The sequence below is a fragment of the Calidris pugnax genome, unplaced genomic scaffold (assembly GCF_001431845.1).
Source record: "Calidris pugnax isolate Ruff unplaced genomic scaffold, ASM143184v1 scaffold225, whole genome shotgun sequence".
Lineage (NCBI taxonomy): Eukaryota > Metazoa > Chordata > Aves > Charadriiformes > Scolopacidae > Calidris > Calidris pugnax.
In genome coordinates, this window is record NW_015091072.1 from 2,851,690 (window position 1) to 2,865,092 (window position 13,403).

General features: G+C 48.1%; 1 protein-coding gene across 2 annotated transcripts in view; it reads left to right on the forward strand.

The window, feature by feature from the left end:
• FSTL1 (follistatin like 1) overlaps nucleotides 1-13,403 on the forward strand; it is a 57,037-nt gene that overhangs the window by 1,999 nt on the left and 41,635 nt on the right. The window contains exon 1 of one of the 2 annotated variants that reach the window (XM_014957193.1): nucleotides 2,012-2,096. The exons of the other annotated variant lie outside the window; for it this stretch is intronic. Coding sequence (XP_014812679.1) covers nucleotides 2,049-2,096 — 48 coding nt within the window. The 5' untranslated portion in view covers nucleotides 2,012-2,048. Of the gene's footprint in view, nucleotides 1-2,011; nucleotides 2,097-13,403 lie in introns of those variants that run through there. 2 annotated transcript variants of the gene reach the window in all.

Below are 13,403 nucleotides of genomic sequence, written 5' to 3' on the forward strand. Positions count from 1 at the left end.
GGGGGGGGGGGGAGAGAAAAAAACAAAGATTTTAGCTAAGTTCTGTTTGCTGAACTCACCTGAGCAGTTCCTCTCGATCTGACTTTGCTTTTGCACTAAGGGAGGGCAACACTCAACCCCTTCCAAGTCCTCTGCCCCTTTTGCCAGCAGAGTGCTCCTGTGCCCCGGGGCAGATGGAGCTGGGAGTTCAGCTGGTCTTCATAAAGCCTGCTGTACTTCCTCCCATTGGGCTGTTCACACAGGCTGGCCAGCATCGGCAGCTTGCTTTGGTTAAGCTTTTCCCACGTTTTTGCAGTGGTGAAGACTAAAAACTGCTGTCTTAATAAGTTGAACTGAATAAATGGGCCTTGAGATCCTGATGTAATTGCGTAGCTGTTATTTGGCCCTGAAGCCATCATTTTAAGAAGGGTCCCTTTGCCTTTGAAATTTTTAGTGATAGAGACTTTGTAGATAGTTCAAGTCTCCTCTCACTGTTATTTTCTCTGTGGCAGTGGAAAAAAAAGACACTGTGGTACCGATCATAGGGGTAACTTGGGTGTTTTTTAATACACACTGACTTTCTGCAATAAAACCCAGCAGTCACATGTAATCCGCTAACATAGTGAAACTTGCTTTCCAGGTCTAGTCTAGCAGACACATCTTCAGTGGAAGGAAAAATTGTGTTCATTTTTCTCCTTGAGCTGGTTCTGGAGCGATAGGCATCTTCCTGCTTGAAATCCTGCCCTTGAGCGCCAGACCAGGCGTTGCTGGAGTTGCACCTCAAGGCAATAAATGTATTTTAAATGGGGAGGCAGGGAAAAAGTGATTTCTATCCTGAGCGTACAGCAAAGGCTCATCCCTGCAAAGCCTGGTTTTTAAGGCATGTGCTGCCCCGTTGGGGAGCTGCTGTGCTGCGGATGGTCCCAGGGAGCAGAGTCTGGGTGACAAACCGAGCGGGTCTGTCTGAGGCACCTCGTGTTGTGCTGAAGTCGGTGACCAAATGCCCCAGTGTTTAAACAAACTCCTGGGCTGTTTTGAAGGGTGGGTAACCTCCGAGCAGCAGCGTGCGGGGTGCGAGCTCTGAAGGAGAGGTGATGTTGCAGAGCACATAGGTGTGTGTGGTGCCCTGGTGCTGCTTCGCAGATGGAGCTACTGTCCCATCCAAGCTGCTTTGTGCAAATTCTCCATAGCTGGGTGAATGACTTTATCTGCCAGAGCGCAAATTCCTTGCCGGTAATTAACAGGGGGCTGCTGCTGGGGGCTGCCCGGGAGGCAGCTCTGCTCCCAGCACAGGAGGAAGGGACTGGCCCAGAGTCTCCCGTTGCATTTTCCAGCTGCTGTTATTGGTACAGCTGCTTACCCATCAGGAGGCACCAGGGGCACCTTTGATCTTTCTTGTGTGGCGTTACACGAGATGGGGAATGTTTCTCTTTGTGCAGAAGAGAGTTTTGTCACAGATCTTGGCCAGATGTGTCTTTCCGGGCTCATGAGACTCCAGGCTGTGTTTTTTTTGCCACATATCCTGTGAGCTAGATGAGATGGGTTCCCAGAAATGCCTTATTTAGCTGGGTTGCCTCTATCTTCGCGGGGGTTCGGCTTCTGCCGTACTACGATATTTAAGCTAATGCGTGAATAACCAGCATTTCTTCTGAGAGATTTATCCCTCCCAGCATTGTCTCTGAGTTTAGTGAAAGAAAAGAGCAGGCTGCTGTTACACTGTGAAGTGTGCTTCCTTCCAGACGTGCGTCTGGGCGGCAGACATGGGAATATGTACCTCTTGACTTTCCCAGAGCTTGTAGATTCTGCCCACAGCTGGTGTACTAAGTTAGAGGTGAGCTGGTTAGAGCAGGGGATTATTTCTTCTTGTGCTGTGGGGCTCTGATTGCAGTTCCTGGGCATGGCACCTAAACAAATGGCAGATAAGCAGGCTTGGGGACTTCAGTGCTGTATTGAAGCACAGATAACTGCACCATGAGCAATGACTGCATGGCATTTTCATGCTGCTTTCTCTCAAGTGTGCTCCACTTCTGATCTGGGCTGAAAACACCAGCCAGCAGTAATGAGTGACGATGTCCCTTCTCTGGCGCGCAAACCAGCTCCCCAGAAGTAAAGTTCATGTAAGTTTCTGTGAAATCTTGCTACCTGCTCTATGCCTTAGCTGTTTTGCTTAGAATCATAGAATCATAGAATGGTTTGGGTTGGAAGGGACCTCAAAGATCATCGAGTTCCAACCCCCCTGCCACGGGCAGGGACACCTCCCACTAGAGCAGGTTGCTCAAGGCCACTTCCAGCCTGGCCTTGAACACCTCCAGGGATGGGGCATCCACAACTTCCCTGGGCAACCTGTTCCAGTGCCTCACCACCCTCATAGTAAAAAATTTCTTCCTGAGATCTAATCTGAATCTTTTTTCTTCCAATTTAAAACTGTTTCCCCTTGTCCTATCATTACCCTTCCTGGCAAAGAGTCCCTCCCCAGCTCTTCTATAGGCACCCTTCAGATATTGAAAGGCCACTATAAGGTCTCCCCGGAGCCTTCTCTTCTCCAGGCTGAACAATCCCAGCTCCCTCAGCCTGTCTTCATAGGAGAGGTGCTCCATCCCTCTGATCATCTTCGTGGTCCTCTGCTGCACCTGTTCCAGCCGGTCCATGTCCTTTCTGTATTGAGGACTCCAAAGCTGGACACAGCTTATTACACTGTACCTCTTCGTATTGACATTGGGCCTGTGGTTGCCTGGGGCAGTGGGTTAGAGGTAGGCTGCCTGTGAGAGGTGATGAAGAAAAGAAGTGTTCAAGGCCAGTTTGGATGGGACTTTGAGCAACGTGGTCTTGTGGAAGGTGTCCCTGTCTGTGTCAGGGGGCTTGGAACAAGATCATCTTTAAGGTCCCTTCCAACCCAAACCATTCTCTCTTTCTATGAAAAGCAAGCTTGTGCTCCAGTCTGCATATGTGGGATTTCTTGAGACATCTGAACCTTGTTTGGAGCTTGTCAAGGGGTCTGTAACATGGAAACAATTTGGAGGCTCCTTTTGGACCAGTACATTTGAAAAGAACAAGGGGCTGAGGGTGAACAATCAGGGAAGGATTTTGTATCTCATTAGCTCAGCTGTAGGTGGATCCCACATTTTCACTGTTTGAGAGCTAAGCAGTTATTTTGGCTGAAGAGACTGCTTGAAGACTGTTATCTGTTTTTTGTCTCACTGGGGAGAGGTCTCCTGGGCTTCTGAGGGAAATACCCAATGCATCAGGAAAATGAGGAGGTTCAGAGGAAAGACTTGTTAGAACCCATCTCATTCATCTGTGTCCGGGCATTGCAGGATAGCTGGCTGTACAGTGTTTCCTTTGACTGTCCTGTCAACTGCTGTCTCAGAGGTGGACCTCTAACCGCTTTCTTTAAATACTGTAATGCTATGTCATGGACCTCACAGTAACCAGCTTTTCTTGTTCCTTCTCCTTTATCCTTCCCTCCTTTTCATTCTGCAGCTTTGTTACATAGCACTAGAGCTGTAAGCCTATGAATGTCTTTTTTACCTCTTGCAGTGCTAAAGCAACAAACCAGCTTGAGGGAACAATAGAGAGAAACAGATAAAAACACCAAGTCAGAGCAGGTGGGTAGGGGGAGGAGGGGATTTGCACACCTTATGCTCCAAACCAGGATAGCACTGGGCTTGGAAGAGCAGAAGGACTGGTTGGACTGCTACTTGTCACCCACTGCTGACTGTCCCTAGCCAGTACATGTTCCTCCTGATCCCATCCCCACTACTAACTTGATCCTGATACAGGATCAAGAGACTTCGGGAATATGGATGCTGGTGGACCTTTCCATGCTCAGTCAGCTTTTCCCTGCAACAAAAGTTTTCAAGAAATAGTGATAGTTTCAAAGATTATTTATAGCCAGAAGCAACTTCATTGTTTTTTTATCTGTGAGGAGACCTAGGGAGGTAGAAGATGGACTTGCTGTGGAGGTAGCTGTGGCAGGAGAAAGACTCAGCCCTGAAAGCCTTCTCAAGCCTTCCAAGTCAGGGGAGGAGAGAAGAGGACGTTAAAATCGTAGATAAGAGGGAAGCAAGAGTGGGGTGACAGGGGTGGGCTGGCACAGGTACCTGCCTCTGACGGGGAGATGTACTGGTGAACTTTGTCCTAACACAGGAGCCCTTGGCTGCTCTTTCCTTGTCACCCTGCTGCCAAGGCAAAGCATTTCAGGGCTTGAGCATTAGAGGGGTAGAACAGGGAGTTTTCTGTCCATCAGCTGGGACGGGCAGAGGAGGGAGCATTATGCAGGTGGTGGCAAGGTGCCAGGTTGACTTCCAGCGCCACGCTGTCCGGGGATGGTTTTGATGGCAGAGCCTGTTACTGTGTTCCTGACAATCGATCAGGAGGACGGTTCCTGGAGGCTGGGGGCTCCCTCCCCCTCCCCTGTTAGAGTGGCCCCTGCCATTTAAGTGCTGGTAATTGTAGCCCGAAGCCAAGAGCTTTCCTTCTGCATGACGTAACTCTTTGCATATGTACTCCTTGCTGCTCTGGGACTTTCTTTCCCTCCCTGCGTTTTGGCCACTTTTTCATGTTTATGTTTGAGGAAGGTTAAGTATGAGGGATTGGAATTGTTGTCTCGTTTCCTATATGTAGGAGGAAGCGATTTCCTCAGGGAATTTTTGCTATGTCTGGATCGTTTCGTTGTCTGGGTGAGTAAAATTCCTCAGGGATAACCGAAAAGGTTGTGACCCAGCTCTGGTCTGCAGCTCGCACATTCAAACCCAGGGCTCTGGAAGATGAAGGTGGCAGGGGACCAAGCATTTGCGTCGAACGCATCGCCTTCAACTTGGCAGAAAAGCTGCGGTGTATTCCTGTCTGAGGACAGCCTGTTTGCTCCACATGATGCAAGCTCTGGGATATTCCTGCCCCAAGAGGATGAATGCCACATAAGTAGTATCACTCTAATCTTCTGCAGGCGGCCCTCCCCTTCTCCATTTGCCCTGTGGATGGAAAACAGAGATGTCCAGTTGCAACAGAGGCTCCGTTTCTCATGGAGTAACATTTCTCGTGTCCCCAGGACTGGACCCATTGGTAGAGGATGATGTGTAAGGGTAAGAAGGAGTAGGGTAAAGAGGGAGTATTTTTTTTAAACTACCTGATTTATGCCCAGTCTACAGTTAAAGAGAAAGCCTCAGGGCCTGGTCTTGCTCATGTGCTGAGCTTTGCTCAACAAGTGGCACGTTGCCCTTCCCTGGGTGGCCCGTGCTCTCCCTGGCAAGGAGCATTCCCATATTTGACCTGCTCCAGGGCTGGGGCCACAGAGTGGCCGGTGGCACGCATTGGGGGCTACTCACAGTGCCTCCTTGGTCACATTGGCTGCCAAGCCACAGATGGGGCAGTGTGACCAGCCCTGCCTGGCCGACAGGAGCACTTCCAGGAGGGTGAGAGGCATATCCTCAGGCCTTTGGTCATCAGAGAGGTGTACACAGGGAGATACGTGCATGCTTGCAGGGTGATTCCCATGTGTTTTGTCAAGCTTTTCAGAGGGGCTAGTGACAAACAGATCATTCAAAGCATCCTTCTTTAGAAAAAGAGACTGTTTTCTTCTACAAGGTATCTCCTGTGTGCCCTGGGATTAGTAGCTCCTTGTTCAAACTGTAGCCATTAGTGTCTTGTCAAATCCAGTTTTACACATCCCCGATAAGTGATGCCCCTTTCCTGTTCTGTGAAAAACGATACTGTGCTCTGGAGTATCTCAAAGTCAGGGAGTTTATCTTCATGGACCTCTTCTATGAGCAAGTAGACCATTAATCTTTTTATTCTGTCCCAACGGTCCTAATTACACCCCTGTGTTCAATGATAATCAGTGCCTCCCCTGTGCCATTATTTCCACCTTGTACATGTAGCTGGTCTATGGGGCCCCTCAGCTCTGTACTTAGCCCACCTCTTTTGATCTCCTTGTACCTCCTGTCAAAGCAGAACATTTTTCCTTGGTTGCCTAAAGAAAGGAGCTTTATGTGATCTTATTCTCTGTTGGTACCTTTGAACTGTCTCAAGTAACTTTTAAACCCAACATCCAGTTTCGGCCATGTTTAGCAAAACGTATTAATTTCCTACAAAATACCGTGTTCCTCTAAGTTTTGTTAAAATAGGGACTGTGGTACCGTAGTTACTGTCCTACCTGAGGGAAAAGCTCTGGCATGAGATCAGCTTTTACTACAGATCAGAGAAGTGTTTTATGAGTATTCCCCTTTGATGGTAGTTTGTACCTTTGTAGCCACCAAATGCGATCAGCCTCAAGACGGGAATCTGTGGGAAGCAGCTTGTAGAACAGCTTGATGTTGCTCAGCTTTGCACTTCATGGTTTGTCTACCCCTCTTTGGCACTCAGAGCTGGGTGCAGTCCCCCAGATGGGTGTCGTGGGGGAAACTGAGCCAAACGTGGTTTGTCACACCTTGTGTGCATGTACACACGGAGCTACCTCTCTCAATTTACGGGGTAATTCACCAGTAGCTCCTGCAACCCAGACCTGGGACGGGGGAGTGGAAGAGAATGCAGGAAAATTTGCAATCAGTGTGGATTATTTGGGGATTTTGGATCCTACAGGGTGGGTATTGAATCTTGCTGTGGTATATGAATAGCCTGAAACCGCACGGTGTCAGTGCGGTGCCTGGGCCGCTCCTGACTTTGTCCACGTGAAAACCGAAAGAGACAGGAGAACAGCTGGGTGTTAATGCCTCCTCACAAATCACTGCCAAGCTCTTCTGCAGTGCAGCAGTACACATCCAGACGCTGGGGTGAGTTAGGCCATCCTGGCAGCAGATGCAAGGTCAACAGTAAACCAGCATTAAACAGAGACAACTGTTGGGTTTGGGATTTTTTTATTATTTTTTTTTCAGGTTTTATTTACTTCCTGTGGAGTTTTGGTAGGCTGGAGGGACTAAAGGGGACTCTGAGCATATGTGGTCCAAACAGCTTCAGAGCCTGTAGGCATCAAGAAAATGCAAACAAACTCTTCTCTCTGGACCTACTTGTTGTGACTCTTAGCAACGTGCCGTGGTTTGTATGTAGGCTTTGGGCAAGACGCCTAATTCCTCTAAGCCACAGTGTTCACTTCTGTAAAATAAGGATCGTGATTGTGCTGTGGCTCTCAGAAGGGTTTATGAAGCTGAATGTACTTCTGTTAAGTTTAAAAGGCAGCAGGCATTGCAGAGGGTCATTATGCTTAGCAACAATGATAACAATAATAAGGAAAATGGAGGTAAATTGTGGAGCAGAATTGCTGTGTGGAATTTCTTGCCAGGCAGTAAAGATGTGCAAAATGAGCCTGTACAGGCCATGTTTAAGATGTGAGCCAATGGCCCACAGATGGGAAGGAAGAGATGGTTGAATCTTTTTATGGAGCCAGAGGGAGAGGGAGGAAGGTCATAAAATGGAAGAGCAGGGGTGTCTCACAGTGGGGATTATATTTCTGGAGTGGGGAGTAACAAGCATCTCTCTGGCCATTTGTATCTCAGAGGAGACAATCTAGAGATGTGCTGTAAGGGGAGCACTTGATGTTATGGCACTGTAGATTTCCCTGTGAGCTCTATGTTCTAGTGAAGTAGAGAATCTTACATGGGCCATAATCGCTTGCTTTCCCTGACAGGTCTGCCAAAGGTTGACAAGGAAGAGAAGATGGGTTAGCGATTTCCATTGGTTGTCATGGTAACTAATGGAAATGACTCTGTTTTTTTGTCTGTCTGTTGTATGTGAAGATGTTTGTTAAAACAACTAGAAAGTTTTCTCTTGATTTCCCCACCCCCCACCAACACTTCATCTGTTGACTTCTGGTCTTAAAAAGTACATTGTTACCAGAAATTTTCTAGGGAGGTTACATGGAGTTTGGGAGTGCTGTACTGGAGTTAAGCATCTGGAGTACACAACTGCTGGGCAGTTCTGTGTGCTAAGCCACTTCCCACACTGAGACCTTCTGCAAGAGGTCTCACCAAGAGGGCTAGAAGTAGGTACCCAAGATGACAGGTAGCCTGAATATACTGTTTCCCATGTAAATGGTATGCAGATGATTAGCTACTCTGAAAAAGTTCAAGCTGGATGAAAGGGGGATGATGATGCCAATTTGTCAGCCAGTGGGTTGTCAGGCTTGCTGACATAGTGACGGTAAAGAGCTTGGAGAATTTCAGTTTAGAGTGTGGGTGAAACACAACGTGTTATTATTACTATTTCATGTAAACATCAGCATGTCTTGTCACTAAAAATATGGCTGTCTGTCAACTCCATTGACGTTAAAAGGGGCGATTTTTCCCCATTGGTGAGTAGATGGTGAGACCAGAAGGAGCTATTGTGCTCTTGTATAACACAATCCATATATCCAGCTTTTATTATTAATTCCATTTGCTCTGGACTCTAAAGCGTGTCTTAAAAAACATCTAGTCTTGATTAAGTAATTACCACAAATGGAAAATACCACTGTGTTTGGTATGTTGCTGCAGTGGTTAATTACCCACATGCTGTTACACCTCATTTCAGGCTTACATTTGTCTAGTTTTGATCTCCGGGTGCTGAATCTTGCATTTAATCCACTAAACAGAAGAGGCCTTTAGTGCTGCATGTCTGTACCCCGCCATTGTAGCTGTGGTCTGCAACAGGGACTGCCCCCAGTCTTGTCTTTGGCAAACTGAACAGTCTGAGCTCCTTGAGCCATCCCCTGGTAAGGTACGTCTCCAAATCCCATGCTCAGTACTGTGTCTCCACACATTGCATCCCCTTTCCCAGCCTCTTAGTGCTCCCTCACCACGTGATGACACGGTGTCTCCGTGTGCTGTTACTGGGAATCTGTACAGCCTTGGGCAATATAAGTTGTAAAAAGAAGACAAAACCAGTATGAGCCCTAATTTAGTATTGGGAAGTTCATATACATTATGCACGCACCATCGGGAAGCTGGCAAGGTTTTTGTAACAGGAGTCTTCCCCCAGTATGCAGATGTGCTGCTGTCGTTACCAGCTAAAGGTTGATTTTGAGTTTCCTATAGTTAAAGCTCAGTATTTAGAGGCTTCTCGACCCTCTTGACCCCACAGGTGAGATTTGAGTGGGCTGGGCGCTAGGAGGTGAGTGCTCAGCTCGTGCCCTGTCGTAGGCAAAGGGCCATATCACAGAGCTTTGGCCAGTTGGAGCCTGTCCTCTGTCAGGCAGCTTCAGCTGAGCCCTGCTGGAGGTCGTACAGTCCCCAACCAGTGTCCTGGCTGTGGTGTCCCTGCTGTTGCAGGGCCCTTTGCACCAGACCAGTTGGCTGATGGGCTTGTGGGCCAGTTTGAGTGGGCAAGCTCCTGGGATGGGGAGAGCAGATAACAGCTGGCATTCACTGCTGCTGCTCTGATTTCTGTTCCTTTTCTCATGGCAGAGACTAGTGGATAAACTAGGCTTTGACAGGAGGGAGAGCTCTCTCTCTTACATGGCTCGGTTTGTTTTACACACAAACATCCACCCTGGGACTGGGGGGGCACAAAGAACACGCAGGCTGCTCCTCCTCTAGACACCTCTAGCCACCAGCCGTGAGTCTGACCCACATTGGATACAGTTAGAGAGGTGCAGGCAGAGCCAGATTTCTTGCTGTTCACTCCACCCTTCTCAAAACGATCCTTTTCTAACCAAATAACAATACAGGACTTTTTTCCAAGAGCAAATCTTGCTTGCTGTGCCAGGGGCATGGACTCTCTTCTGAGGTGTCTGTACAGTTTGTCACTGACTGGGATGGATCTTGACTCGGACCTTGGGAAGCTTCTGTACTAGAACTGCATAATAAAGATTCAGGGGTTATTAAAACACCCCTTATTTTGTTTCTCTTTTTATTTACAACTTTGTCTTTAAATATGAATGTCTGGGGGCTTTTCCTCCTCCCGGAAGAAGCAGAAGGTGCTCTGCATTTCATGTTCTCAGTCCCTTTCAGTTCACACCTCAGGAAGATCAAGTGGGCTAGGCTGAAGGTTTGGGCTTTAAAGCATCTTTCTGCAAGGCAGCCTTAATGGGGTGGCAGAGGCATTGACATAAAGCAAGCTTGTGCACTTTTTCTGTGGGCAAGCTAGTTGAAAGTCCTTTTTTTTTTTTTTTCAGTCAATGATGAGAGGTGAGAGGAGGTGGTTCCCTCTCCTAGGGCAATGTTTTCACCCTGTGCTCTGCCGTGAGCTCAAAATCCATTTTTTAATAAAAGTCTGGCAAGAGGCAACAAAGCCCTGTGTTCCTTGGAGCTGTGATTTTTAAACTTGTAGCCAAACTCCCTTGCAACATGCATCTGAAGGAGTGGTTTCGCAGTGGTTGGAAGCTGCTCTGCCCGTCAGCTGCCCTGGAGAAAGGTGAGCGCATCTCAATCTGCTTCGTCTTTGAGCTTCCTCTTCTTCCTCCTCTGCCCCTATGCAGCTGAAAACTGAATTCTGCCCCAAAAAACTCTGGTTGGTGGAGAAGAGGGGGAACATAGCTTTTCATTTTATATCTTTGCACAGGCCTGAGAGAAAATGTGGGAAAGCAGAGCATAGGGAAGGGAGAGGAAGTGTCTCCCTCTCTGCCCTGTCCCGTCCCCTGCAGCTGACCACAGCGCCTGTGGGAGAGGCCTCTTTGCTGGCTGCTCATTGTTTTTTGGGTACAGGAAAATGTTAATCCTTTCTCAGAGAAGCTGTGACTGTTCCCATTGTTCCTCTTGTACAAAACCTGCAGGAATCTCTGTGGGTCACCAGGACAGAGGAGCATGGCTGGGTGGGCTTTTCCTCCAGCACCCACCCTGCTGGGGGTGAGCAGGGTGGGCTCAGGGAACGGGCTTGGGAAGTTTTTTGGCAGCTTTGGCAACTCCGAGGACAGGGCCTGGCTGGTGGATACTGGGGTACATTGGGGAAGGCCAGGAGTGGGGCTGGCATGACGTGGAGCTGTGCCACAGCTTTTGCTGGACACAGCCCAGGGATGGCTCTCTCGTCCCTGCTGTTGGCGAGGCCTCTCCTTCACAGCCTCCAGCAGCAGGGGGAGGACGATTTCCACCCCTCTGAGGGGCTCCCTGCCCATGGGGTGCTTCCCCTGATGGGGTGAGGGGGTTGTCAAGCACTCACTTATTGCAGAGGTGGACTCCAGAGGGAAATAGGGGGTGCGCTCAAGGACACAGGGTACCATGACTGAAGGATGGATGCTTCTGCATCCATCAGCTTAGTTCTGCATGAGGGGGGCTTTGTGTCCATGTGTAATGCTCAGGCAGTATGTGGGCAGGGTAGTGTCATAGGCCGACTGTGGTTGTTGGCTGAGGGGTGGGGATGTGCTTACCTGGCAGGGCTTGTAAGGCCCGATTTTGCTTCCCACAGACTTCCCATGTGGTCCTGGAAGTGCTGCTGAAACCCAGGGAGTTGAAGACAGATACTGTATCTGAGGTTTACAGAGAGTAAGGGAGTTTGTCTCTGAAATTGTAATACAAATCTTGGCCCAAGTACGTCAAGGTGGCTGCTTTGGTAGGACCCCTGGTGCATGAGATTCCTTAAGGAGAGCTTTCCACCTCATGCCTGCATCAAGGTGATAATTCAGCGCAGTTTGTGCCTGCCCTCAGGAAGCAGCTATCTACAACAGCTGAAGAACATGCATACAGCTATCTCTCCTTTCAGACCTAGGGCTGTTCGTTTAGCCAGCAGGTGTTCACACAGGAAGTACCAGGAGGCCCAAATCTGTTCTTTTCGGCCTCTGTCCCATCCAGCAGCATTATGTGTTCCTAAGGGGTTGTTGAAAGCATCAGGATGTCTCAGGGAGGAGTACCTGTATTTGCATCACTATTTTTGATAGGATTTAGCTGTTAAAAGCCAGGCACACTGCGTTCTGCTGGCTGCTGTCCCAGTGTTACTGTAGTCTGAGCTCTCTGCAGTTGTATGGTTTCCGATAGGGAAGGGGAAGGAAGGAGATTACTATGTCTTGGCTCAGATGAAGATACAGGTAAGATGAAGAATCACATCACGGACGTGCGTGAAGCATGCAGAAGTAAAGCATGTGTCTCATGGATTGGTGCTTATTGTGTTTGATGTCATGAGAAGTGGAACAAATGACAATATTTAATGAGATATTGATGTGACTGAAGGAACAAGGTCCCTATCGCAGGGCTGTGCTGACGTCTTGGTGTTTTGGAGGATAATGAGGCTCATAAAAGTCAATTGTGTTTTGCTATAACAAAGGACTTGGAAGATTAAATTTGGGCAGCTGAAGTGCTTTGTGATCGTGGACATCTCCACCCTTTGGCTGAAATTGCCGTTGTGCAGCAGGGATGACTGGACAGGTCACAGAGAGTGTCCTGAATTGCTTACGGCACAGCGTGCATTGATGACTGAACTTGGGTCAGCTTTGCTATGGTGGATGAAGCAGTAAGCTGCCACACATCAGGAACTGCTGATGTGGTGATCACCAGTTGTGATACCTCTGCTGTAGAGCGAGTATTCATTCCTAAAGGGGAGAAGCAGGCAGCCACAAGCAGCATCCCTTGTAGATACTTGATTTTCATCTGCACCCTGGACTTGATGTTGCTGACTGCAACGTTAAAGGCTTCTTGTGTAAATGATCGTTGCTGGGACTAGGCTGTGTTTATGTAGAGATTTCACAGCGTCAAGGGTACCAATCACTCGAGCAAGTAGTATTTGCATGGGTAAGGGACTTGTCATTTGTACAGTGAGTGAGAATTGGTGTCAAGTTCCTGTGAGTGAAAAGCTCTTACAGATCTGGTAGACACTCATGTTCACTGTAACATACTTAGCCCCGACCAAAGAGAGACTGTTTTCTTCTGAGTTAGCACACTGAAATGACTCAGGTCTTGTAAGTGCTGGAGCACATAGAAGGCAAGGAGGAACATACAGCCAGCAGCTGGATTTGCATAGGCTGTGTTAAAGATGTTAGATGCTGTGATTCCAGTAAATCTTTCATTGCATGCTAACATTATTTACCTTACCTTGCCTTTGCCATAGGGTAAAGGAGCACTTGCGTACCATTCCTTCAGCTCAGTGAGATAACTTTCTAGAGCTGGTATCTTACGTGTGTGTCTGTCCTGAAATCTCTACACCCTCACAGGGTCTGGGCATTTGGCAGGGAAAGAGCAGGGCAAGCTTTGTGAGTTTTATCCTAGGAGGGCTCTTAGACCTGCAACAAGGAGCTTTTGGGGCTTCTTTGACTAGTGGGGGTTTGGGGGGTTTTTGGTTGTTTTTAAGTTATTTCAAACTGAGCTAACCCAGATCACTGGGAGCTGAAAAGTAAGGTTTTTTTCCTTTGAGAAACAAACCCAGTGATTTTACTCAAAAAGGGAAGTGTGGTGGTGTGTTATTGAACCTGTCCCTGCACGATACTAGATTTTCAGTAATTGCAAAACCTCAAGGTGGCCTGCACCACTCTGTATCTGTTTGTTGTGGCTCAGTAAGTTGTTAAAATATCACATGCTATTTCTGAAACCATGTGG